General features: G+C 41.3%; 1 protein-coding gene across 3 annotated transcripts in view; it reads right to left on the reverse strand.

The window, feature by feature from the left end:
* rgs3a (regulator of G protein signaling 3a) overlaps window positions 1-27,866 on the reverse strand; it is a 146,607-nt gene that overhangs the window by 47,975 nt on the left and 70,766 nt on the right. For all 3 annotated transcript variants that reach the window (XM_061061278.1, XM_061061277.1, XM_061061276.1), the window contains one exon: window positions 27,053-27,187. In XM_061061278.1, the coding sequence (XP_060917261.1) occupies window positions 27,053-27,187 (135 nt within the window). The remainder of the gene's footprint in view (window positions 1-27,052; window positions 27,188-27,866) is intronic.

Genomic DNA, 27,866 nt, shown 5'->3' on the forward strand with positions numbered 1-27,866 from the left:
CAAGAATAAAAAAAAACCTGCCTTTCATGCGTTTCTTCATGTCTTATATGAGATATGAAAAGAACAGACATATCAACAAACATGTAAATCTTCAAGGCACTTTCTAATTTTGCTAATTACCACCCTTTACATTCTCTCTTCAATGAGCCTGCTTCAAAAGATGAATTTAATGTCACAGGCAAATGGGCAATTTAATTGTGTTTCTGTGCATGTTATGCATATGCAAGTGCAACACAAATGTATTCAAATACAGCTAACAGTCATCAATGATTCAACACGATACAATCTCTGGCATTGCCTCAATTAAGCAGGGAAACAAAAGCAGCACTAAAAGGCAGGGAGAGTGGGAAGCAGGGCATAAGTGATGGAGGAGACAAAGTGGATAAGACAAGCAGAAGGGAAAAGGGGAGTCAGAGAATGGCAGTGACACAGAAATGAGATGAGTAAGTACAACAGGACGGAGAAAAAGACAAAACAAGAGATGAGATGAGACGTGAATACATCTTGGAAAATGTCCATATTGGTGTTATCATGTGTGACTCATGAGTAGGATTACTGTTCTTCCAATGACTTAACATCCAACAATAATAAGCAGAAAGTTTCCCTATGTTCCAAACCTACCAAGCTACCAAGAAGAAGAATTCAGCATATATGTGTGTTTTGTAAGTCTTTGTAGAAAGGGGCCAAATGGTAAAGATTCAGCTAACTGAGAAGATGTGATTTTACGCTTAGGTGGTCAGCTAACTCAATGTGTTCAATGAGCTTAAATGCTTCTTGGCCTTCTTGTGTTTAAGGCCAGGAGCTAGACATTCTGGCTGCTGACATGTTTCCACCACGGGGAAGCAATCCCAGGGAACGTCACTCCAGGTCTTTTTACACATTTCATACATATTTTTGTGCAGAATGCGAGAGCTACTTGCAGTTTTTCAAAGACTATTTGTCTATTGAATTATAGTCCCTCACTCCATTGTTATGTTATTTTGAACTGGCAGTCATGGTCCTCAGAGGATGACTCCTGAGGATTAGATGATCCCCAACAGAAGAACCCGTCTCAACAGCAGTTTGATAGACTATTGTCAAACGTTATGCTTCATGATCTCTGAGAACTTTGGTGATACCCAGGTTTTTTATTGATAGTTCATTATTTTTATGATCAACTACCTTCAAAATAAATGACATTCCCATTGACATTTAAGATGTTTGGAAACAATGTTTTCCCTCCTGATACGATTACATTTCAAGGATTTGATTATTGGCCAATACCAAGAATGTATCCATGTATATAAGTATTAGAGGATATTGACTGCTTCTATTTTGATAGTCTATACAAATATCACACTCTCCAGTTACACCACTATGTTGTTGTTGTTCTTAATGTCAATTGCAATACTGGTATAGATATCCACTATAGGATCAACTTTAATGAGCATTTCTTTATTTTGATTTTCAACTTTGCATTTGTATATCTTTCTTTTTTTGGACACATTTGTTCCACATTTGATCCCCATTTCTACACATTATTCTTAAATATCACAAGTGACCTCACATGTTGACCTTTTTAACAGCTAACAGCAACCTCACATGAATAAATGATGCACTGCTACTTATGTTCGATTAGAGCCTATTCTATGTTATTCCTCTTGAGGTTGCCTGTGACTTTGAACTTGCATTACTCTTTGGCCAATCAGTTAGTGACTGCTGATGATCAAAACTAATCTGGACCTTAACTTCATCAACTTAATTCTCAGGGATTTAAAAAAAAAAAACAATGAGTCTTTTAATGCATCAGTTAAGAGCCAAAAAAAAAGTCTTAACTGATGCAATAAAAGACACACCAGCAGACGTTGAGGTTTACCACATTTCCATGGTTTAAGTTAGTTTACCCAGATCTCTTGAGAGTACAGTAAGGCTTCAAAAAAGTTTAATGGAATCAAATTTGTGGGAAAAGGCCTGATGGTTCTGAAACTTGAAGTAAAAAAATCAGTCAAAGACAAAACAGTCACACAGATACTACAACATGCAAACAGATAAATCATATGCTACAAAAGTGGATCATTGCCAAAAACACGTGCTTGTCTGACTTGGGAGTCCCAAAATAGAAAATGTAGATTTTTATAGTATAATGAGCCCCAGAGGAAAGCTCCTTTTGACCTTGTGTCCTGCTTTCTGTGGATTGTTTATATGCACAACCACATAATTAGAGTAGAAGTAAAAAAATGCCAAATACTGTAATATTTGATAAATAAATGTCAATTTGAACACCACACATAACAGGATATCGGATCAGTCTAAACACACCTCACTCCACAGAAAAGTCTGATGACATCATCTTAAAAAACACCAAATTGTGGCTTAGTTTTGTTGGAATTCTACAATTTTACAATTCACTTAGCAGACGCTTTTATCCAAAGCGACGTATATCAGAGAGTAAGTACAACACAAGCAAGGATCTAGAAAAAAGGGAACAATGTCAGTAAGAGCAAACGATCAGCTTTGAGTCCGATTGGAAACACAGGTGCTGACAGGAAGTGACCAGAGCCAAAGCACAACATTGACGGCAGTTCTTGAGAGCTCTAATCAGTATAGAAACCATCTTATAAGTCGTCGTTATCAAACAAAAACCATCGTCACAACCATCATCATTATCAATAATATGGAGACCATCATCATTAAGTTAGTAGGTATTCATGAAAGAGCTGGGTCTTTAGCTTTTTCTTAAAGGTGCAGAGGGACTCTGCAGATCGAATGGAGTTTGGAAGTTCATTCCACCACCAGGGGGCGACAGAGGAGAAGAGTCTAGTCAGAGACTTAGGACCCTGTTGTGAAGGTTGGATCAGACGCCTTTCATTGGCAGAGCGTAGAGGGGGGGAGGGAGTGTAGACCTGGATGAGAGAGTTAAAGTAAGGAGGAGACGTTTTTGTCGCTGTTTTGTAAGCGAGCAGCAGAGTTTTAAATTTGATGCGAGCAGTAACTGGGAGCCAGTGTAAGGAGATGAACAGCGGAGTGACATGTGCTCTTTCAGGAAGGTTGAAGACTAATCGTGCTGCTGCATTTTGTATAATCTGCAGAGGTGTGATAGTGCATGTAGGAAGACCTGCCAGTAGAGAGTTGCAATAGTCAATGCGTGATATCACAAGAGCCTGTACCAGGAGCTGTGTAGCATGTTCTGACAGGTAAGGTCTGATCTTCCTGATGTTGTACAGGGCAAATCGACATGACCGGGCAATCGAGGCTACTTGAACCTTAAAAGTTAGCTGGTCATCAATCATGACACCCAGGTTCCCAGCAGACTTTGTGGGCATGAGTTTGGTTGTTCCAAGCTGGATATTGATCTGTGGTTGCATAGAGGGACTGGCTGGGATGACAAGGAGCTCAGTCTTTGAAAGACTGAGTTGAAGGTGTCGTTCATTCATCCATTTAGAGATGTCAGCAAGGCATGACGAGATTCTTGCAGAGACTGTAACATCGTCTGGCGGGAATGACAGGAAGAGCTGGGTATCGTCAGCATAGCAGCGGTATGAGAAGCCATGAGAGCGGATTATTGAACCAAGTGAGCTTGTGTATATGGAGAAGAGAAGGGGACCAAGCGCTGACCCTTGAGGTACCCCTGTGGACCCCTGTTGGAAGGGGGTAACCGGGCCCCACATCGGCCTGATTACCTTTTAGTGTTTACCCCACTTTACCTGCACCAAGCTTCATATAATGATAACAAGAGTTACACAGCACATTAACTCAACTGTCTAATCATCCTACTCCAACTGGTGTATTTAATAAAAACATATGCCTTCATTTTAACACCATCTGTTAAGAACATAAGTCGCACCTTTCAGGGAAACCTGCCAAGATACTCAATCAGGACTCAAGCTTAGAGTAACTGTGCCAACTGGGTGGAAATGACGCCGTCCTTTTTTCCAAAACATTCCCCTGAAGTAATGAAGACTGACATAAAAGACCTTCATTTCCAAAATATATTCATATTCTGAAGGTCGGCATCTCTGAAGGTCGATTACATCTTTTAAAAATAGAACTACATGGAACACACACACACACACACACACACACACACATACACAAACACACACTCGTGGAGAGTCACCCAGGGACAGTCCTGTGACCTCTGTCCCACAGTTACCATGGCAATGAGACCCATCCAAGGGGAGCAGCTGTTATCCAAAAGCTAAAGAAGCACCTATGAACCCTGTCAGTGTATTCTCCCCGAAACCCCTCCCGCTTCATCATTTCAAGGTGTCATCTTTCATCTTTATCTCTTTCCTATCCTTGCCTCCTATCCCCTTTCTTTATTTAATTTCCTGTGTGCTTTTTTAAGTACACTGAAGAGCACTGACGTATTCCCTTGCTTCACTCTGCCATTAATGGTTTAATGTTTCCACCAATACATGTGCCAGATCCAACTACAGCTTCAATAAATCCAGTTCAATGCTGTTAAAAATGTTGTGCCATACCAAACAAAAGGGCATGTTCTTTTCTCTTCTCTTTCTCCGTGCCACTCCCTCCGTCTGGACTCTCTTCCTCACAATAACTCAGCGCTGGTGCTGCATGACAGCGAGGTGGCTGGCAGGATGTCTAATTGATGTAACTCCACCCGATCAGTCTGCATTACTCTTGTTTACCCCACTCTTTGGTTTTTCTTTGCCCACAGACTTGTCTCATTGATTTCCTCAAAGGGCAACTAAGGTCAGAGAAGTCTAGACTTTCTGCTTTCAACATTATGTGACCTAAGTGAGAACAAAAGATAGGATCAAAGTTTATTAATCTGACTGCTTCCTTCCTTGTTCTCCTTTTACTTAAACGTTTTGTTAACATTGTGAAAACAGCATTCACATCCACTTGAATCTTTAATTTTCATGGTTTGGAAACAACAATTACAAGTAGCACATACTGAGGACTAATTCTCAAAAAGTAGTTTAGCTTTGTATTTCAACCTTGTTTTATAACATAGCTTCCTACACGCAAAAGTCCTTGTAACTTGTTATATTGATGTTCCCCTGGGGAGAGTATGCAGCCTGAAGTATTTTGTCTGATGTCAATGGAGTCAAACGAGTGAAATTTTTATTCACGGCAAGTGCTTTGCAAAGGAAGGCAAAAAGTTTGTGGATGTTTTATTTAAATAAGGGTTGGGAATCATAGACTCATGATAGGATAGGATAGGATAGGAGGATAGGATAGGAAATGATAGGAAAGGATAGAACAGGATAGAACAGGGCAGGACAGGACAGGATATGATATGATATGATATGATATGATATGATATGATATGATATGATATGATATGATATGATATGATATGATAGGATAGGATAGGATAGGATAGGATAGGACAGGACAGGTCAGGATAGGATAGGATAGGATAGGATAGGATAGGATAAGTCAGGACAGGACAGGACAGGACAGTACAGGACAGAGGGAAAAAGAAACATTAAAATGAAGCAAACATCTTGGCTGTAGAGACAAGATTCAATCAAGACTTACATGGAAGAATGTTTTTGTTACTTGGGATGGGACAAAATATCTATACGGCATTTCATCGTCGTCCTGACGTGAAAAACCTTTATTGAATCCTTGGTGCCAAATATTCAATAAAAAAAAAAAAAGGAAGCTCTTAACAGATTTCCCTCACTGCGAAATGACTCCTCATGGTGACACTTGTGACATGAATGAGGGTAACGTGACAGAAGTTATTTGACCAAAGAGGACATGTATGTCACCTGATGTTTTGTAATCTCAAACTCAAGGTCCATTTTCTACGTTTCTGCAATCACAAGTCACATTTAACACGGTCGTCTGATAGGTTTACATGTCTATAGTGCCATTTGATTTGATAATAATCCTGATATTTGATGCTCCTTTGAAAAGTGAGTGTGTGTACAACTGAAGAGGAGGCAGCCCGTGGCTCTGTGTGTGTGTATCTATAGCGTGCTTGTCCGCACCAACTAAATTCATATTAGATACGTTCTGACATGTACTGTCCAGATCAATCTGTGGTTTGAAGGTTTAAGGGCCATTATCGCTTCGTGTTATACCAATAACTCATTAAGGGACCGGGCCATATAGATGATCAATCTCTGAATGGCCTCATTATATGCACCGCGATGCACTGGCCTTTTTTCCTCTCGATTTCACTGAGAGCAGAGCGATGAGGTGGTAATAGTCGTTTATCCGTCAAACTGTGCCATTGTGATCGGGGCCGAAGGGGAAGGAGAAAATGGAGAAGGGAGGGAAGAATGAAGGGGGAGAGGGAGCTGTAGATCAAGAAAACCCAGGAGGACAAAGAGAGAGGTGGAAAATAAAAGCACTTTTTCTTAACCGAATCACTGAAATGGATGGTATCATTAGACTTCGGGCTCAAGAGAGTTATAAAAATGTTTCATGTTCTCATAGGATTCTATAGTTGAAGTTTTAGGCTGCGATTTTAAATTAAAGGTCAAATAAAAAAAGTCTGATATGTTAGTAATTAAACTGCTATTCGTTTAATTTAAAGTACTGAAGGGGGGAAATTAATATTTTGAATGTCAGCGACGCTAACTGAACCAGAAAAGCCGCAGGAGTAAAGTGGTTCAATATCTCACATGGATATTTGGCGCTGTGTTAAATCATGGAGATGTCAAATGCATTTTATTAGCATGAAATCTATTCTCATCAATATTTATGCTAAAACTCGGAGCTGGTGACGTAGTCCTGCCTGTTACTTCTTAGTTATTCCACTCCATTCAAACTCAAAATCTTTGAAAGAATCCCGATCCGGTCTCTCAGAGAAACCAGGCCGAGTGGTAGGGGGGGAAATTGGGTAGCAGTTGTTTTTTTTTGTGGGGTGGGGGGGGGGGGGGTTTGAGTATTTGTCACATCTAAAGATGCAAAGGCATTATTGATGGTAGCTGAGGGTTTTGGAGAGAAAATGTCATTGACGTAACTTGCCCCGTGACGCCAGGCAGATGAAGACAATGTGACCACTGACAAGACACGGGGGGGGGGGGGGGGGGGGGGGGGAGCGTAGAGAGATGTGTGTCTCTGTCAGTGCCCCTGTGTGTGTGTGTGTGTGTGTATGTGTGTGTGTGTGTGTGTGTGTGTGAATAAGAGGCTAGAGGGAGAAAATGCTTCCATCTTTTGTCCTGATTTGTTTTTCCCAATTGTGTGTGCGCGTTTGTGCGTGTTTGTTTTTGTGTGTGTGTGTGTGTGTGTGTGTGTGTGTGTGTGTGTGTGTGTGTGCTCTAGGGGTCGTGAAGTTGAAGTTGTGATATTGTATTTCTCAGGTTATAAGAAAATAACAAACATCTCGCTTGTACAAGCTGAGACTGGCTGTGTAAGTGCAGCTAATTTATCACATTCAGTCACAGACATCGGCTGTGTGTGTGTGTGTGTGTGTGTGTGTGTGTGTGTGTGTGTGTGTGTGTGTGCATTTGTGAGTGCATTCGTGTGTGTGTGTGTGTGGCAGAGGGATGGGCTGCTGTCACAGTCAACTATTGATCAAGGACAAGGGGAGATTGACACACTTCATATCTTTACAACGCTGTTCTGTAAAAGCAAAATGCAAACCAATACTCGCTCAACTAGTATATTATCCATCATTTATTTATTGTGTATGAACAGGCACAGAGTGCTATAAACAACACACTCCCTCTCTCTTTCTCCTTTCAAGTAGAGAATAACCTCTACAAATCCTGTAATGAGAAAAAGAGAAAAGCAATATTCCCCAGTGTGCTTACTGTCCTTTACTTCCCCTCTGGTCCCTCTGTTCACTCTCCCTTCTTGTCTTGTCTCTGTCATGTCAAGCTTTAGTTCAGATTCAGTTAAGAGTACGTCTTCTTAATAGCTGCCTCCCTACCGCTCCTCTCTCTCTCAGTCCCCTTGTTTCGCACCGTACAACTCCAACAGCCATGTGGACGGCTAAATCATGTCACTGGAACACGGCCAGAGCCGAAGCGAGTGAAGTAGAAGAGCTGAACATGGGATGTAAACAATGTGTTGTTCAGGAAATACTGTCCAAAACTCTTTTAGGTTCAGACAGAGGTAATATAACAAGGATTACTAATACAAAAGGAAGCTATGAGAGAAAGGGAAGATAAGTAGATTTAGTAGAAGAGGGGAAAAGAAAATGGAAAGCAAAAATCTAATAAACAGAATAACAAAGTTAAATGAATTAAAGTGTCGCGCACCAGTGACACCAGACTCCTTTTTATGAGCCCGTCGTAAATATCCAGAATGATAAAGACGCCTTTATTACTTTCACTATCTTTCCTCCCATCTCTCCGTCTTATTTATATCTCCGTATGACGGCACCACTCCCACCCCCCCTGGCAGTGCAACTATAAGCAAACTATCCACGTAAATGCTTCAAATCTTTTTTTTTTTTTTACCAACAAAGCCAAAGAAAAGCACAATACAATTCACTCTCATGAGTCTCTGTCCTTTCAGATTAGCTTCAACATTTAGATGTACTTCACGGATGAGAAATAAAGTCATGCTTAGTAAACCCTACCTGGCAAGAGGAAGCAATCCCAGGTTACAATCCACTTACAGGCACTCCACACATCCCCATTAAAGTGGCCTACTTCCTCTGACAAACTGGTGTGTGAGTGTTTGTGGCCGGCTCGCTGGGCTGCTGTATGTGAGTCTGACAGTGTGGGCAAGGCCAACTGAACTGTACGTACAGAGAGAGAGAGAGCGAGAGAGCGAGAGAGGGAGAGAGAGAGAGCGCGAAAGGGGGGAAGAGAGAGCGAATGCCCAAGAGGCTAAGAAGGTAGACTCCCCATGCTGCACAAACAAGCGGGAAGGAAAGGAGGAGATAGCGGTAATGAGAGGAGACAAACGAGCAGCGAGCGTTCAGAGAGAAGCACATGCTTTCACGTGTGTGCTCTGTGTACACACCGCCTGGTTTTCCATGATTGCAGATGTGTGTCTGCAAATATTGCCTGACATATGCCTTCATATACCGGGCCCATTTGTTCCTGCACAACACCCCCGCCCTCCATCTCTTTGTGAAGACATTAAGGCACTACAGGCAGGTCCCACAGGATGCACAGAGCACACAATGGACACATTACAAGCACAAACACACACAAATCTGTGCAGCGAGCGGTTAAGTTATACATGTCAGACTTCACAATAGAGCTCCTAAGTAATAAGGCAACCGTTAAAGACGCAGGAACCTTGTCGCATTGTCGAAACTTCTTATCTCTGAAGGAAACAAGTTTCCGTAAAGTCTATATGCGATATGTACGAGCAGTTTAATAGCAGCCATAAAAACACTGTGAGGTCATCCGAGTGTCACAGGTGCGCTGTGATCATTTTAGTGCGGCAACTATTAATGACTTGACAACATAAACTTCCAGCTGGTTATGCTTCCTGTTTTTAAAAAAAATCCTCTTATCGACAATTCATTCCTCTAAACTCCTGAAAAGTTTGCGATATTTCTTTTGTTTTCTTGACTCATTCCCGTCAACCTCTTTGTGAAGAATCATCATGAAGTCGGGATGAAGATCATATCCTGCGTCTACTTCACAACCGGGGTGATCTTAATGCAAGGTAAGGACGCTGACTCACTCCATGTTTTGTTAGCCAGTGCCGTTTCAGGGGAAAGCTGTTGAAATGTTCTTAACATTTCCAGAAGTGCATATGTGTCACTTTTGTAGAAATAAAATGTTCCTTTTGTAGGTCCATTCACAAAAAACTAACTTACTTTCCCCAGTAATGTGACAAGCACACTTTAATTAAACGTGTACATTTGTCAAGCATTGCATGATTCATATTCCTGAGCTGTGATTAATCTGCAGTGATAGCCCGGACAGTGATTATGTTTTACGCTGTTGTCTTGCAGAATATATGTAGTGCATTGCTATATTTAGACATTGTACTCTACAACCACACTGAGTCATAGCCTGCCACAATATCCTTGACTTGTATGACATCAATGCACCTTTCAGTACAAACATTGCCTGACTGAGGCAGAGAGCGACGAGGACTTCATGCAGCCTGCAACACAACTGCAGCATGTCGGCCCACTTTCAACTAAACTAGGCTTATGAAAGCTTGTGACATCAGCAGCTTGGGTTACAGCGTTTTCCAAGAAGGCGACTGCGTTTCCTGAAGTTATTAAAGTGAAAACGACCAATAGAAAACATCCCACACTACATCTTTTGTACTGTACATGTGAAACGGTCTCAAAATAGCTGCCCTGTAGGCACCAACAGTGCTTGAGCTAGAATGGCTATTTGCGGTAATTGAACCAAATATGTTTAAGTGGGGCTGGACATTTTAAGCATGTTTTAACACAGCTGCTAAAAACAAAAACAATTTAATCAGATTGACCGAAGTCATTGCATCTGTTTATACTTTTTTACACAATTTGAGGCAAGACATTTAGAGAAGAAAATCTAATTTAAAGGAAGAATGTGCAATATTTTACACATAAATACAAATCAAGTATATCCTCTGTAAATGTCTCTGAGTCATGACTGTCTAGATAGAACAAGTGAGAAGCTCGAGTCCCACCAGCTGTACTGTTGTCAGCGCTGTGTTTACGTCGTGTTTATATGGACGGGACGGCTTTGTGTTTAAAGCTGTTTTAGTCAAGAACTTGAGAAAAGAAGAATAATGCTTATTTGGATGTCACATAAGTGTCTTTAAATCACATTCTGTGTCAATTTATGTGCAATATGAAGCTATGAGTTAACCAAAGCGTGCTAACATTAGCTTGCTAACACAACAATGCAGGACACAGTCAATTGCAGCTCGAGCAAAGAACAGTTTTGTCAGCCGCTTGCTCTTAATGGTGCTTAATTAAGGTGCTTTGTAATTAGTATCGCCTTCGTACAACTCCAGTGGAGAGGTGTTGGAGGTGTGCCTCTGGAGGAGAGCGGAGGCTTCAGAATAGCTGGAGGTGTCAACAAACAGAAGCTTGTTTTGGTTTAATGCTGGTGCTCAAGGGCGACATCTACTGGACCAAAAAGTTGCACATTCTTCATTTGAGAAAAAAAATAACCACACACTGAAAAAACTAAGAGTTAATCTTTGACTGCTTTTAAAACTTAACTGACACATTTTGGTCCTAAAATTCCTTTTAGATATCTAGCACTAAAATTATATTTTTAATGGATCAGAAATAAATGTTAGTGTGTAACAGTTTGATGTCCTCAACATTTCACTCCATATAATAGAATAAATCTGTACTTGTATTTCAATGACTTCTACAGCTATAAAAGCAGTATACTTCAAAGTCCTATAGAAACAGACTTAACAAATAAATCAGTGCGCACATAAAGCATGTGACTTAAACATCCACTGAAGCTTCCAGAGGAGGAGAGTATAAATAGAGCAAGACTTAAAGATCACAACATCCCTATGGAGCAGCAGAAGGAATGTGAGGTTCTCAAAGTATTACATGAAATAAAAATGATCATGTGATGATCAATAATGAATGGTTTAACTGTAATGCATCATCTCGTCACTTATATTTTCCTTCCACCTTTTAATGGCACAGAACTGGAGAATTGGCACTACTAACATTTTTATCTCAATGAATCAACTTATCATTTGACTTTTGTAGAATTACCTCAAATTCTGTGATAAATTGGATTTTATTTGTATGTAAACCTGACTGGTCTGAACAAATGAACCTTCTGTACCTAAGTGGTTTATTAAATCACACTGTACTCTCTCTCCATCTCTCTTACCCACTCATTCACACACACACACTCTCTCTCTCTCTCTCTCTCTCTCACCTGTCTCCTCACTCTGTTATCTCAAGAGCCTTTCAGTGCTACTCAGGAGACAGGTTTTTTTTTATCCTCACTGTGACATGGAACAATCGACAATGAAAGGTAGAAGACACTCACACCTGCTGTTTCTCTACACTCTCAACAGCGATGACACATCCACACAAAAAAAGGTCAACCCCACAAATTCTTTAGCGTTATTTGGTTGGGGTGCGTTTACACCAATTATTGAACCGACGTCCCTTGTTGAAAAGAAAAGGCCAATGCTGAAGTGCTAATAACTGCAGTTCCTCAAGTGTCCACATGAGACTTGCTCTAAAAGCACGGGAATAAATGTGTTTATAGCCTGGTACAAAAAATGGTCTTGGTATGAATAACACATGTTTCTTTTTTCGTACTGTATGAGGGTTACTTTTGTTTCTAGCACACCTGTTTTGATCCTATTAATGCTAACAGTTATGCATATATTTGCATAACTCGAGGCGTAGTTGATTTGACTGACAGGTGGGAATGTTTTAGCTGTTTGTCATTACGCTTAAAGCTCACCTTAACTCCAACTCTTTACATGTTAAGAGATTGATCCGAAGTCAGCTCGAATCGTGTTTCCAACATGGTTACTGCCATCATTAGGCTTCAAACTCCTCTTCAAAACCAATATCACTGACACTACTTCCATTTCTTATCCAGTCTTTGGATTGAGCAAACTGACCCTTTTACCGTGCATGGCACTGCGCTGGAAACCCAAGAGTAACAATTTAGCAAAAATGGAAGAAATAAAGCCAAAATGGCTCCAGTATTCTATTGAACACCTGAGCTGTGAATGTATAACCACTTCCACCAATGCACAACTTCCAAAGTTACCATTTAGTTAACAAGCCTGTTCAAATGAAGATCTGGTCGACAGGGGGAACCTGTTCTCAGGCCCGTTAAGCAAATTCAGCACTTTTCTTTGCTAAGAAGACCATCCAGTGTCATTGTGGACTTAAAGGATAACATCTCTCTGCTAAAAGCCAAAGGTGGGGAGTCCTTCACAGTTTTAAAGAAGTTGGTAATCTCTGCCATCAGAGGGGTCGTCTCCACCTTGATGGAAGCAGTCACAGAGAGCTGCAGAAAACCAACCCATTTAGCAAGGACACCATTGCACTAAGGGTAAATAAAATGGGCTCCGACACAAAGGAGCAGCTGTGTGCCGTCATGCGAGAACTCTCCATTCAGCCTTCAGCAGGATGAGACAATCTCCTTTAACAAAAAAACAAGCTGTAGGCATACAGAGTGTCCCCTGTAAGTCCTCCAACAGTCAGGAGATGGATGAAGTATTCATGTCTTTGTATAATCTGGGAACAATCCCAAAGACACAGAGCATTTTTAATTAATCTTAACTTGTATGTTGTATCTAAAGTCTGTCCCACACTGGGAGATTTTTAAAATCCAAACAGATGTTGAAAATGTAAGAGACCCCCAGAATGACAAGAAATAAAATTGGATTAAACAGTCTTCTTCCTGTAGTGTGTGGAGGTCATAGAAATGACCAAACAGCACACCTTTTTTTTATGCCTTTTTCTAGAGACAGGACAGCGGAGTCAGAAATCAGGGTCAGAGAGAGTGGGCAATGACATGCGGGAAAGGAGCCAGAGGCCAGACTCGAACCAGGGCCGCCCGCCTGGAGGACCACAGCCTTCACACATGGGGCACCAACCACCAGGCCAGCGGCGCCCCCCAGCACACCACATTCTTAACAGATTCATATACAAACACACAGAGTCCTGACTCCCAAAACTGAAGGCGGGACGATTTAGCAACAGTTTTTTGAATACTTTTTTTATGGAATATTCTCAAACAACTGTGCTTACCAATTAAACATCCAACATATTCCATGTTTGCCAAATGAAACTCGCCACACTACAGGTAAATCTGGCAGTAAATGTTTTTAGAACCATCAAAAAATGGTTCACTTAAGGGAGAAGTCACTACATAATCAATGTTCTTGCATGTGCCACTGATGGTTCTAGTCCATGGTTGCCTTGATCCCTCTGCTGAATGAGAGGATCCTGCATATCCTTGCAGTTCACCATGTTTTGTACTGACTTACAATTGTAACCAAATCTAAAAGTCCACCTACGCTCCAGTATTCACATGTTTAAATCGAGGCAACAAACAAAGTAAAAGTCCTTGACCTACATGACAGACAGTTCTGACAGCTGTGTCAAAATTTAAAAAAAAACGACAGATTTGCACTTGCTCCAGGGTTCTCTTCGACCTCAGTGTTCCCCTTTGGTTTGGGCAGCCCTTTGAGGCAGATGTGACCGAATGCAAGCCCAATATCAGGAGCATCTTTTCAACATCCAGAGTGAACTCAAGGGCCCGGTTTCCACCCCCTCCCTCCAACTAATTCATAATGCAGCAGCTCGGATTCTTAACGGTTTTAAACAGACAACGTCACATCGCCCCCAATTTCGGCTTCCCCACATTGGCTTTCCGTTAGTTGTAGAAATAATGCTTCTCACTGTAACAGCACTTATTGGTCTATTGCCTCTTTATGAGCCCACCTGCAGCCTCACATCCTCGGGTGGTGTCCTCCTGGTCGTTCCAAAGTCGAGGCTTAAAACTAAAGGTTACGGTGCTTTTGCCATCAGGGCCCCTCAACTTTGTAACGACCTGCCTGAGGAGATAAGGCTCACACAATCAGCGCTATCTATAAAACACGCTTGTTTTAATGTGATGTTGTCATCTTTACAGCCTTTACCTCTCTTTATTGTTTCTACCTCTTTTAATCTCTTTGATCATGTTTTTATCACTTTTAACCTTTTATTGCTGTTACTTATTTTATGTCTTTTTTTATAGTTCCCATTTCTTTTCATTGCTTACATCATTTCATGTTGCCTGAGCTCTTATGGTGGTTCCTGTGATGGTTGGGTTTTTGGTGTTTGTTGGGTTTTTGTTGTATTTTGCTGCTAAGGTTCTTGCGTTGTTTGGATTAGTTTGGTGTTGTTTGGCTCTTTTGTTCTTATGCTTAGCTGAATGTACGCCATTGTTTATTAAATGTGTTTTTAAAGTTATTATTATATAGTTTCTCTAATAGTTTAAGATTATGCGCAATAAATGATTAAATATGGGACACTGAACGTTGCAATTTTTATTTTTTAATTCTCTGCTTCTGGAAATACATGCGACCTTACTTACAAAGAATGACTCACACTAGAGCTGTTTGCCTGATCTCTCCCATACTTCTTTCTAAATCACTGTATTCTGAATCACAAGATGGCATACATTCATAAAAAACTTTTTGGACATCACTGGCGCACGGATAATAAAAATGACCAAAAATGCATGGTAGGTTATTGAAATCTTAAGCAAGTAAGTAAGAAAGTAGGAACATATCTTCGCTTGTCTGCACCTAAAGAAATGTCAGAAAAGCCTCTAACTATCTAAAAAAAAAAAATGACTCTGCTATGTAAAATATTTTTTTTTAAATAATCCCGGATTACATCAATGACAGAAATGTAAAAAAAAATAGTTGTGACCTTAACTGGGACAACATTCACACAACAATTGGAATGTCTTGCAGTCAGTGCTACATACAACCTAATCAGAGAAAAATGTTCATCCACAAATATCTTCTCCATATCTGCAGGAATAAGCATGCACACACAATAATAAACGCAATACACCGCCAGAAGTCTCCATAAAGACCTCTAAGTTTGACCTTCGTACCCATGCGAAAGATGACATACATTACCTTAGACACAGGCATCTGGACGTGCAGTGTGCTTGCTTTCTTGTGTGTAATTGAGTTAGGGTTGGTGTTGTGTCCTGGAGTATACACGGCACAAAATGTGGCACAGTTCATCCACACACACATACACACACCACAGTCCAAGAGCACATGTACAGCCCCAAATGGATACAGGCTGTTAATCCAATGTGAACATGTGAGACTTTTTCCTCCTGTCCGATTTTCTGGGTATCTCAATGCTTCTTTTCTTCTCTCTCTCCTTGTTCTGTCTCTTGTCTGTGTTGTTGCTGCAGTCCCAGCTTCAACCCCCAGCTCGGCAATAATGTGCGTGCCAATGTGTGCGCAAACGAGAGAGCCAGAGAGCGAAAGAGTGAGACAGACAGAGAGAGAGAGAGAGAGAGAGAGAGAGAGAGAGAGATAGGGGGTAAAGAGGGATTTGGTGAAGGAGAGGGAAGTGAAGACAGATGGCAGCATGAAGAGAGAGAGAGAGAGAGAGAGAGAGAGAGGTGTGAGAGTGAAAGGAGGAAAATGTGATGTATTAAAAACGTAGAGGGGGTGATGGTGATGAAAAGATCAAATGTAACTAACTCTCTGGGGACCAAAGCAGTCAGTGTCCCTCGTTCTGTCTAACCCCACTTTCTGTGTCTGTCTGTCTTTCTGTGTGTGTGTGTGTGTGTGTGTGTGTGTGTGTGTGTGTGTGTGTGTGTGTGTCTCCACAGGCTATTTTTAGAAGTTGCTCTGTCGCAAATCAAAGCACTGACTCAAAACCAAAGAGCAGGATGTTAAGGACAATGTCTTTCACACTGAATAAGACACACACACACACACACACACACACACACACACACACACACACACACACATAACCCTATGTGTTACAGTGGCCATGTGTTTGTATCGGGGATGAAGGGAGCTGTTCGTCAGGCTTTTTGTAATCATACCATTGTCTCATAAACATCCTTCTCCATAAAAGTTAGTGAAACATTTCAAACACCTCAGCCAGACTTTTGTGTCCCTCGTCTTCTCTGTCTAAAGGTATTTTCCTGCTCCCAGATGAGGGTGCATAAAGTAATGATTGACATTTAAAAAGTAGAAAATCAACTCAACTAGTTTCATCTGCTTCCACAGACGTTGCTCTTTTTCAGTTAATTGGTAGCAGAATGTTTCTCAAGCTCAGTGTCACTACTGTAATCAAACACTTGCACTAATCAAAAGTGTCCTGGTGTTAAAAAAGACCCCTGTTATTAGCGCATTAAGACTGTTAATCCAGCTTTGTTGCGCGCTCAGTGGAGCAAACGTCATCATTTGGAGTGAAAGAGTGTGCGTAATTGAGAATGATTTCATGCTCCGCTGCTGTACCTTCTTCAGACGGAGACTGGGAGGCTCTCATCTATACTAGCCCCTGTGCTGGTGCATAATTGCCATTATATAACAGAGTTATGAATAGTTAAAGGTGAGCTAAAATAAAGCCAAACACCACTCCATCAAAGGGAAATCATTAATGTTTAAAGAGGGACATGGGAATTAATCCTACACTACAGACCACAATGAATAACATTGCTGAGCTGAGCTGAGCGAGTGTGTGTGTGTGTGTGTGTGTGTGTGTCAATGACGCAGAGGGGGAGAGGATGATAGCAGAAGGGAGAAAAGGAAGCCATAAAGATAGATGGGGAATGTAAAGGTGAAGCATTGCACTTGACAGGTGTCATAAAGATTTGAAAAGTATAGAGCTGATAGTTACTAGAGGGTAAATGCATAGGAGGAGACAGACGAGGAGTGTGGGCTGCAGGTTGATGGAAAAAATAACAAATAGAAGATTGTGGAAAACATTAGATTAGATCAGGTTTAACCTTTTGCAGCCTTAACTGTTTTCACTTGTCTGGTCAACTCTTAGACGCATTACATGACGGCTGTAGCATTCAGAGCCGTTTAGATTTGAAGGTTGTACTGAATGTACTTCTACATCACGACATGTGGCAACAAAACAGAAAGAATTCTGCAAAGGTGAGTCGCCGGAATTATAAAAGCATCCACACTTAACACTCCAGTGAGGACAAAGTGTACATGTATATGAGTAGGTCAATGAAAAAATCTCATCCTGTATCCATGAATCACTCATCAAGAATCTGTGATGTGGGGGGGGGGGGCGCTGGTGGCGCAGTGTTTAGTGTGCGCGCCCCATGTGTGGAGGCTGTAGTCCTCCAAGTGGGCGGCCCAGGTTCGAATCCCACCTGTGGCTCCTTTCCCGCACGTCATTCCCCACACAAAAAGCCCCCCTCCAAAAAAAAAAAATGTTGATGTGGAAAATGTAAAAAAAAGTGTTTTTTTCTTCAGCATGCTTTTAATCACTCTGCCTGACACTTCCCCTTGGCATCAGTTTCAGGCATTAATAATAACTATCTAGAAATCACCAGTTTTCATGCTGATGGGTTTGTTTGTTTTTGTAGCTCATAAAGAGGCATAGATGTTATTCTCAGTCTGTTTCATAACGAGCCTAAAGCGCTTCACAGGAGCTATAAAGGAAGAATGTGCAACATTTTATACATAGATACAGCAGAAGTCTATCCTCTGTAAATGTCTCTCTGAGTCATGACTGTCTTCAATGAGTGAGAAGCCAGAGTCGCGCCAGCTGTGTTGTTGTCAGCGCCGTGTTAACATCATGTTTACATGGACGGGACGGCCTTGGGAATAAAGCTGTTTTAGTCGAGGACAACAGAAAAGAAGAATAACATACTCACCGCTTATTTGGCTGTCAAGTCAGCGTTTTTAGATCTAGGTCATTCCGTGTCAATGTGTGTGCAATATGGAGCCATTAGTTAACTAAGTGTGCTAACATTAGCCTGCTAACACAACAATGCAAACCGCAGGCAAGTGCAGCTCGAGCAAAGGACAGTTTTGTCAGCCGCTTGCTCTTAATAGTGCTTAATAAAGGTGCGTTCTAATTTATAACTCCTGGGTGTGAACGTGAGCGGCGGGGGGGTTTGAGGTGTGTCGCTGGAGGAGAGCGGAGGCTTCAGTAATATCGGAGGTGTCACCAAAGAGCAGTTTGTTTCGGTTTCATGCTGGTGCTCAAGAGCGACATCTACTGGATCAAACAGACGCACAATCTTCCTTTAACTTCACGCCTTTAATGATGTCTCTGCAAAACGAAGCCTAGCAATGAAGTTTTTAGCATTAATATTAAATGATAAGAAGATGAACTTCTTCTCGATGTTGCTTCCTCCTTACCATATAAGGAAATGGTCATTACTACAGTACATGCTGCGTTTAACTTTTGTGAAGGACTATCTATTTTAACCAGCAGTTACTGTAACCTTGTTGCCATTTAAACATGTTTATCAGAAACAAAAATCTCTCAAAATACCAGAGAGAAGAAAGAAAGAGTCAGAGCTACACCCTGATGGAACTACAGCGCTGTTAGTGAACCAGCTCGGTTCCTCATATCTGCTCCATTTGAACAAGTTCTAAATTTGGATGTCACACTTTGAGAGACTACATGCCCCACAAATAGCATGCAGCATGCTGCGTGTGTGTGTGTGTGTGTGTGTGTGTGTGTGTTGTGTGAGTGCAGATATGTGTCCACGCGCATGCATGCATTCAAGTGAAGAGACGAGCAAAGACAAGATGAATGGAATTCATGCGTGTCTAATTAGAGACGATGAAGGAGAAGTGCGTTTGCGTTGGACAAACAAAGAGAGCAGGAGAAATGTTAATCGTGTGAGGCAGCACAGATGTTTCCTGTATTTCTCTCATTAAAAGACGTACTTCTATATTCACTAGGTGGTGGCAAGAAGACTCAAAAAGGAACTCATGAGCGCACAGCCAGCGCTTTTCTGCCCGGAAAAAAACTAGCTAGGTGGACACGGGGCATACGTATGTTCATTATAGAGGTTGAAGTTGAGCAGCTCTAATATTCACTTTCATATTTATATTAATGATAATAGATGTAAGGCTGCTAGTGTAGTTTTAGCTCTTAGATTCACTTTTGTATTAATAATAGAGTGCAGAGAAAAAACTCCACCATTCATCAGAAATTAAAAATCAGAGTAGTATGAATGTGGTAAGAATGCAAAATAATGATAATGACTGTGAAGATGACACACACTAAGACACTGACAGTGTGTGTGGTTCCTGAAAATCTTTATAACCATAATGGGGAGAAACAAGAAAAAAAGGTTTAAATCATCAACTGTTTGGGAGGCCATCTGCTTATTTTCTGTTATTTTGTGTGTCTGCTTCAGATTCAGTGTGCCCTCGTAGTGAGATATGATGCTCAGAAATGCAGATTCACAGACACTTCCGATCTGACGAGAGCTCAGTGTGTCGTTGGTGGGAGGGTCTTTGAACATGAGGTGAAGTGACAGGAAGACAGACGAGGGGGGGGGGGGAGAGACCACCGCACGCAAGTTGGTCGCGTCGAGAGAGAAAAAGTGAGACAGCGAGGGAGTGAGACGGGGTCTTTGTCGTAGTGCGTCACTATCTGTATTAAAACCACTTCGGCGGCTGAAACAGATTCTCATAAATGTCAAATGAGACAGCCAGAGAGCAGGCAGAACAAGCTGCCTCCAAACCTCCACAGACACACTTTGTTCATTAGGAGCAGCAGATATCTTCTTCTTGTTTTTGTTTTTTTGCTGCACTGTTCATGAAAGCCTATTCTCTCAGAAGTGTTACACTTTCACTGCAGAGAGTTTACTTTCGTCTTCTGACTCAAAGACGAGGTGCTGGCGTTACTCATCAAATGCTCACAGTGAGTGATGGAGTGTGGCTGTCATTTTCCAAGTGGCCAGCCTTGCTTAAATTCTCATTTGAGGGTGTGTGTGTGTGTGTGCGTGTGTGTGTGTGCGTGTGTGTGCGTGCAGCTGAACAAATGCATTTTTCCAGCAGGCCTGTGGCTAATGCGGCCCAGAGGAGAGTGTACCGGAAGAAAAGGAAGTCACAGACTTTTAATGGCAGCGGGAGACCGGAGCACAAGTGAAAGTGGTTTTTTTTTTGTTGGAAATAAATTGTATAAATTAATATAAATTTAAACTTTCCAAACTGCTTGATTCTGCGTCATCATCGAAGATCTTGGGACTCACAGATTTTCTTTTGACTGCCCTGCTCTAATTTTGCTGGAGAAAAGTGCTTTAGATACAATCACATGATCTCTCTGAGAACTTAAATCAATTGTTGATGATGACGATGATGAATCACATTGTTCTCTGTAGTGGTTTAATGAGGTGCTCAGCCCCTGTTAAAGATGTGATTTGTGACTGTCGCAGAAAGCAGATAAAACAATGAAAACTAGTTTCCCTAAAGCTGATATTCTACTTCTTAAATGTCAATCGTTACTTTTAGCCTCATTTTGGAAGATTTGCTGGAGATTACTGCAGTTAAAGGACTCAACAGGGGCATGATTGGTCATGTGACCACTTGTATTTAACACCCCTGTGGAAGCCCTGTGGTTATGCTGGGCCAACCTGAGGAAGCTACAAACGCTTTGTTCACTCACAATTCATGACACTTGACTTACAGAGCAGGCGTATCCTTGTAACATCATTGACAAGAGTTCCAACAAAAGCCTTGAAGAGCAACCAGTCTGCAGGCAACAAAAACAGCAGCAAGAAAAGAACTTCCCTCAAACAGGCAGAAACCTCAAGCAGAACCCGACTCAAAGGTGAACAGCCGCCTGCATCGAGTGATATGACTGAGGACTACAGTATGTTATGATTTAAAGATTTGTAAAGTTTGATATAAAACAAGGTGATGTCACAGCTATTAAATAATGGACCTCATGCTAGAACCACTAAAATGTGTTTGGTGTATGTGTGAACACAAACAGCTACATTTTACTCTCTGACATTAGCCGGAGTTTCTCCTGCCAGCCTCCTAGTTTTTTTTTTCTGCACATGATCTAAGTGATGTCAGATGGCAGCAGGATATAATCAGGAGAAGTCACCTCTAGTGAGTGGGAGCGGGTGGAGACGTTCATTCCCTGTAATCGGCATGACCTCAGATTGAATGCATGTAACCGGTACGGTCACAGAGCACGTCATTAAACTGCTGCTTTTTGTTTTCTGTTCTCCAGTATGTCCCTTCTTCATCTATAGGGAAAACTAAATTCAGTTAACAGATTTCTTGAGACTGCTGAGTCGTTGATTTCAGAGGGAAAATATTCACCTATGGTCTATGATGTAGCCAATATCAAGAATTTTAGAGCTGGGATATAAATTGAGCTACACGCCTCATGGACTGGGCACTTTAAATGATTTTGGGACTCAGAAGGCTTCTGTCGAAAACAGATAACTTTGATTGGACCACCATCTGCTGAGCTGTGATGCTCTGCTTAAAGTGCTGGAGACAGTGCGGAGGGTAATCCTAAAGTATGGAGATGGAGAATTGTCTTTTTGTACATTTCTTTTGCACATCCGAAAACAAAAATGATGATACTGATTAATCTGTGATGGGACACTAATTGGCCAAAAAATTTGATCAGAGGATGGATCTGTCTAGGACTTTAAATTGTTACCAATGTAGAAAAGAAATGTCTAATTTTAGCGATCATGATTTACCAATTTAATCAAATGTTTTTCTGCTGTTAATTCCTTTTTCCTCTTTATAATTGTATTTGTATTTTTGGTGAGGTCACTTATTCAGCCCAGTAGTTTCTGTTAATAAACTCCCAGCCTGACAGCTCTCTACTGGTTTCCTTGCAGGTCTGTTTTCCTGCAGGTCCTGATAATCCTCCCTTTAAAAAAAAGCCCTGAAAGTCAAACTTTACTGCAGTCTCTGTTTATCGCTCTCTGTGACTATTTCTAAGTCAGAGAGAAGGAGACGCATCAGTTATTCAAGTTGAGGTTAGTCATCATAAACATTCGCCCCCATTCCTCCGACTTTAAAATGAAGCTCCACACAAATCAGAAAACTGGCAAAAACCTCATCCCTGCACACTCACAGAAGGACTCGAGGATTAGATAATCTCCCAGTGAAAGGGGCTCACGTCCAAATATTTTCCAAAGGGAAGCATTCAAAGTGTTTGAGGCGCTTGGGGAGACTAAGACATCTGCTGACACCAACACTGTAACGCAGTCACCCGGTTAGCTGGAAAAACATGAATGAAGAAAGTGACGTGAAAAGATGTGATTTTTTTTTTTTTTTTTTTTTTTTTTTTTTCTGAATGTGTGTCTTCCCCTCAGGAGAGGATTCTGATCTCTTTCTGCACACTCCAACATAACTCTTTGAGTAAAGTGCATGCATGCTTCAGCTAAGTGTGGATTTACTCGGCTTTGTGCATGAGAGGACAAATGCCGTTCCTGACACAAGGGAGACGTGTGAGTCGATGGGTAATTTTCTAAAGCTCCCTTCTTCGCTGCGACTCTTACTCACTGACGGGGATACACGCACACACACACACACACACACACACACACACACACACACACACAAGAGCATCAGAGACACACTCTATTCTGGTAACAAAACAGCTTCATGTGTTGACTCAGCAGTGACAAGGAGCCGTGGAGTCATTTGAGCGATACCGAGGAATTATTCTTCTAAGTCAAATAACTACAGTATTCTTCAAACTGCTCGCAGTAGAGGACATTTTTTTGTGTTTAGTTTGATCAGAATCATGTAAATATGCGCTGATGTCAGTGTCATTCAGATTTTAGAGCGATGATTTTTACATGTTTATTCACTGCAGTGTTCATTTTTTAGTAGAAATAGACCCACATATGTCTCTCTTTAGATATGTGTCCTCCCTTCTTTCTGCAGTTTGATACTTCCCGAGATGTAAAGCCAAAGACACTGGAACCTTTACGTCCAAATGTTTTATGCAGCAGCCAGGACACTACAGAAGCATTCTCCTCGAATCGCCTGTACTTGACAAAGCTGATTTGCATACGATTAAACACATTTGGAGTTGACTGAATACAAAGCATTTGCCTCTAAGGTACTCTGGAGAAATGCAATCAAAAGTGAACTCATTTGTCAAGATGTATTATGTTATGATTAAGCATGTATTCCTGTGCCTCCAGGACACCATTCAAATTTCATTTAATAAGAGATTACAGTAAAAGGTTCTCATAACTACACAAAGATGCTGTTGTAGCTCATGAATGCAAGCGAGCATGATTCGTTTATCACAGTTTTTTTGTTTTTTTTGCAGGAATGTGTTCAAACACGTTTTCTCTGCGGCCTGTTGCACCAGCTCTGTATAAATTCTAACTTAAGTTTGGGTGCAAAGTCCACAACTTGATGATTTGACTAGGTCAGTTTGTAACTTAAGTTGTGTTTGGTGGCATCACAGAGACGTAAGCTTCAAGTCAACAAACCTTTCTGAGGGATTTAATCGATCCCAGAGAGCACACTGTGGAGTGTTGGGCTGTTTTTAGGACACTTTCCTGTAAATACAGCCTTTTGAAATGAAAAAAAAAAAAGAAGCACATTAGTGATATGCTCCGCTCTGAAAGAAAACAGCTGAGCTCAGCTAGGGAACATAATTACTTTCCATTAACAAAAAGGATTTTCCATTTAAACCAGGGGATAACTGAACCAGGATCATTGCACAACAAATACAAACTGGAAGAGCATTTTATTTACTGATCGATACTCTGGGCGGGTCAATATTGTTTGGGGGAAATAACATTGATTAACATGACTTAGAAAGCTTGCAAAGCTGTTATGCTATCGAACGCACTGACCACTGCAGTGTGTGTGTAAATGTGTTCTTACATTCAGCTGGGTGCACCTAATAAAACACAGAAAATGGTGGGAAGGAGGCAATAAGAGCAGCGTCGTGTTGCTGTGGATCTCTTCATTATGTGTACACAAGTTTAGGTTGTAAAGTATTGTAATCTTTCTAATTTTTTAATAGCTGTTGAACTCTTTGCAAAGCTCATCCTAAAGTAGTTCAACAAGTATTTGAGAATATTCCAATACGGGCCAAGTTCTGGGTCATTTGCACTTCTGGGTAATCAGTTCTCATCCTCAGTCTTTTCAGATATAGGGGCAGGAATACACACACACACATTCACAGGGCCACACGTGAATACACACCCGTGTAGAGCGAGAGGGATGAAAGACTGTCGGCTTGTCTCTCTCTCTCGCTCTCTTTCATGTGCTGATGAAATGAAGCCCTAATGTCCTACAGGTGTGACGTCCTCACACAAAGCTATTTCTCCCTTTTAATCACCTTTCAGTTAAACTCTAATGAAATCCCTCAGAGTGCTTTTTAATTCAACGCCGTGAGCTGGCTGTCTTTGGTGTTCACAAAAAAAAAATGAAGGAAGGAAGGAATAAAGGATATAAAAGAGCGTTAATGTATGACAGTCATTTATCTGCGAAGAATCTGTACATTACAGACGTGATATTGTCACAGATTCACATTTCTGAATACTGTTCCAGAGGAAATGGACGTTTCTCGTCCTCTCAATGTTTTGTCAGAGTGGCAAGTCACTCACACAGCCTTCAAAAAGAAATACTCCAAATAGAAATGTAAAAGAGAGAAGAAAAGACAGGGAGTAGGTTTCCCTTAGTAACTTTTGAATGACCGAATTGGGCCACAGTCTTTTCTCTCACACCACCCCAGCCATCACACCTCTATAAGGTCAGTGAGTGCTAAACACAAGTTACAGCAGAGCCTTAACACAACCCAACACCACTGCTGAGGTGGGCTGTGCTCAAAAAATCAATACAGCAATATATCGTCATGTACTCCTTGCAAATACATGTATCGATGCAGATGTTACAGAATCGATACGGCTGCAAAGCTGTGATGACAGTTGACCTCTGGTGCAGTTCACAATAACACCTTTAACCATATGAATGTATTTCGAGGATCTCTGAGGACCTGAATTGAAGTTTTTTAAGTGGTAGGATCCTTATGATGTCTCTGTTGTTATTCTCAACAATGAAGAACAGCTGTTGTAGTGAATTCTGTGTAGGACATGGTCACTATCCAAAACCATTGCATCGTATCGTGGCCTCTGTATCGTGATACGTATCGTATCGTGGGGGTTATCGTGGAAATACCCAGCCCTACTGCTGAGGTACAATACAAGTCAAACTGTAAAGACTTATCTGTGATGTTGTCTTAGTCATGGATTCATACAACTTCATATTTTGTCCATGACTGGACTTGCACAAAGTGAATTAAACTTGATTTCATTGGATTGCAGGGCTTTAAAATAAGCAGTCAATGCAGCTACAATCCCTACAGTGTCTCTATTATGAGCAGATGTTATTATAAGGGCGAGCGAAGGGAAGAACCCACCAAGAGTTGTCAAATGACTCCGCAGTCTTCCTCAGCTATATGTTGTGTTTTTTGATTTACTCTCCTACTGGTAACAGGAAGCAATGTTTTTAGCAAAAAGTAGAAAAAAAAACCTAAGGACTGAGATGAAGACAAACTGAGCAAGTAGCTACTGGAGCAATACATGGAGCAGCTGAAGGGACAGACACGTATATCCCTTCAGGACTAGGGTGGAAAGTATAAAGAACATTGTACCTAAATACATTTTGGTAAAAACTCACCCAGTTCCTACTGAAAGCTAATGTTCCTCCATATCTTTGGACACATTTTAGACAACTCATTTGTGTTTCTTTCTTAAATCTTGTTTTCATTAAAAGTGGCCAAAAAAATTCTTATTTGTTCAAAAAAAATCCCAAAGCATTGGTTCAAGAGAAAACACAACAGGCAGCTGTTAGCACACACACACGAAAAAAAAAAAAAAAAAGCACTGAGCAGAAGGCAAACTGAGCAAGTGGCTTATGACAAAGTCAGGCATTAAGCAGTTAAAGAGAGAGAGAGAGATGTTCCCTTAGAACGAGCTCTGTACTTCACTACATTCTGGGAAACCAAACCCACTTCCTACTGATTGTTAATGTTGCTCCATTTCTGCTTAAAGTGTAACCAAGCAATGCAATGGTTAACACTTTAGGCACTATTTTCAGTTTCTTTGAATAACTGGTTTTCCTATCAAGTGGTTAACCAAAAAACCTTACTGGGTAAAAAAAGAAAAAACATTTTTTTTCACAAAGCACAGGTTCAACTGTCAATAAGTCTCAAGGAAAGCTGTTACTGTCAACAACAAATGCTCAGAACTCTAAGTGCTGCTCTGCTCAGACGCCTGTGTCCAGTGTAAACACACAACAAATACAGTTTACCAATATAGTCTTGGCAGTAGTGAAGAAGAAATACAGTTTTTACTTGTGAGGTTCAGAAACAGGAGCCTCCTTTTTGCAGGCGAACCTGACTCTTTTGGCATCACTGAACAGAGCGACGAAGGGCTTACACTACCCTGAACTGACACTCCACTCAAGCAGTGCAACTAGTCTAACACAGCCAGATAAGAGGAAGCTTTAAACTCGCCCCAAAGAAATGTTAGAGCTAAGTGGAAAATCGTAATGATGGTAATGCGAGCTGCAGGAAAAGTGTCATATGCTACTGACTGACTGTGTTTGCTTGGGAGTGTGTGATGTTCCCGGGGAAAATCTGTGATGGGGGCATGCCCAGAAATATGCATTCCCATGTGTTCATGTGTTTACTGATTCATCCTTAGCCTGAAATGGTCCCGTGTGTGTGTGTGTGTGTGTCCGTGTGCCGTACCTGTTCAAAATGTTGAATGGGAAGCTCCCTTCTGTGAAGCTGGAGCTGCTTGTCAATGTTGTCCTTCAGGCACTGACACACGCGGCGCTTCTGGTCTGCTGAATAGGCTTCCAGGCTGAGCAGGCAGTCACACTTCTAGAGACAGAGACAGAGAGAGAGAGAGAGAGAGAGAGAGAGAGAGGAAGATGAGCAAGAGGGGTGGAGGAAAAGACAGAGGGCAATTAGGCATCTACGGTCAGAGAATAAAAGAAGAAGAAGAGTTTTCTGATAGCGGATGGGTTCAAGATGGCATAGAGAGCAAAGTAGAGGTAAATTGTATGAATGGAAGGAATAAAGAAAAAGGCAGGGAGAGGTTTTGTACAATTGAGTGTATGTGTTATCTCTAATTGACACTGGCCCCACTGTTAGCGCCTGTGCTGTCATTGTCTGCTTGTTTCTTCTCAAACTTGTCTTTTTGCACGTTCAGTTGCCATCTAAACTTTGTTTTCATGACACCGCAGACTGTAAAGTGGCACGGCCCTCCGGGCAGCAAAAAAACGCTAGCATTAGTGAAATTAGATAATGGCCAGTATCGACTTTTAGGCAGAATTTGATATGCTGACAAAACGACTACGTGACCAATGGCAAAGTGGCAATCCTAAAAGAGAACAAATCAATACATCCTTGCTGGGAAGAACACAAGGATATTTGACAACCACTGGTTAAGTTAAAATTGAAAAAGCTTGATCAGATAGCTCCAAATGGCACAAATATCCCTCGAGGGACTCTCCAGAATCTGTGTTTGATGTCACTGATGGCCAGACCAAGTCTCCTA

Source organism: Labrus mixtus, chromosome 17 (assembly GCF_963584025.1).
Source record: "Labrus mixtus chromosome 17, fLabMix1.1, whole genome shotgun sequence".
In the NCBI taxonomy this organism is placed as follows: domain Eukaryota; kingdom Metazoa; phylum Chordata; class Actinopteri; order Labriformes; family Labridae; genus Labrus; species Labrus mixtus.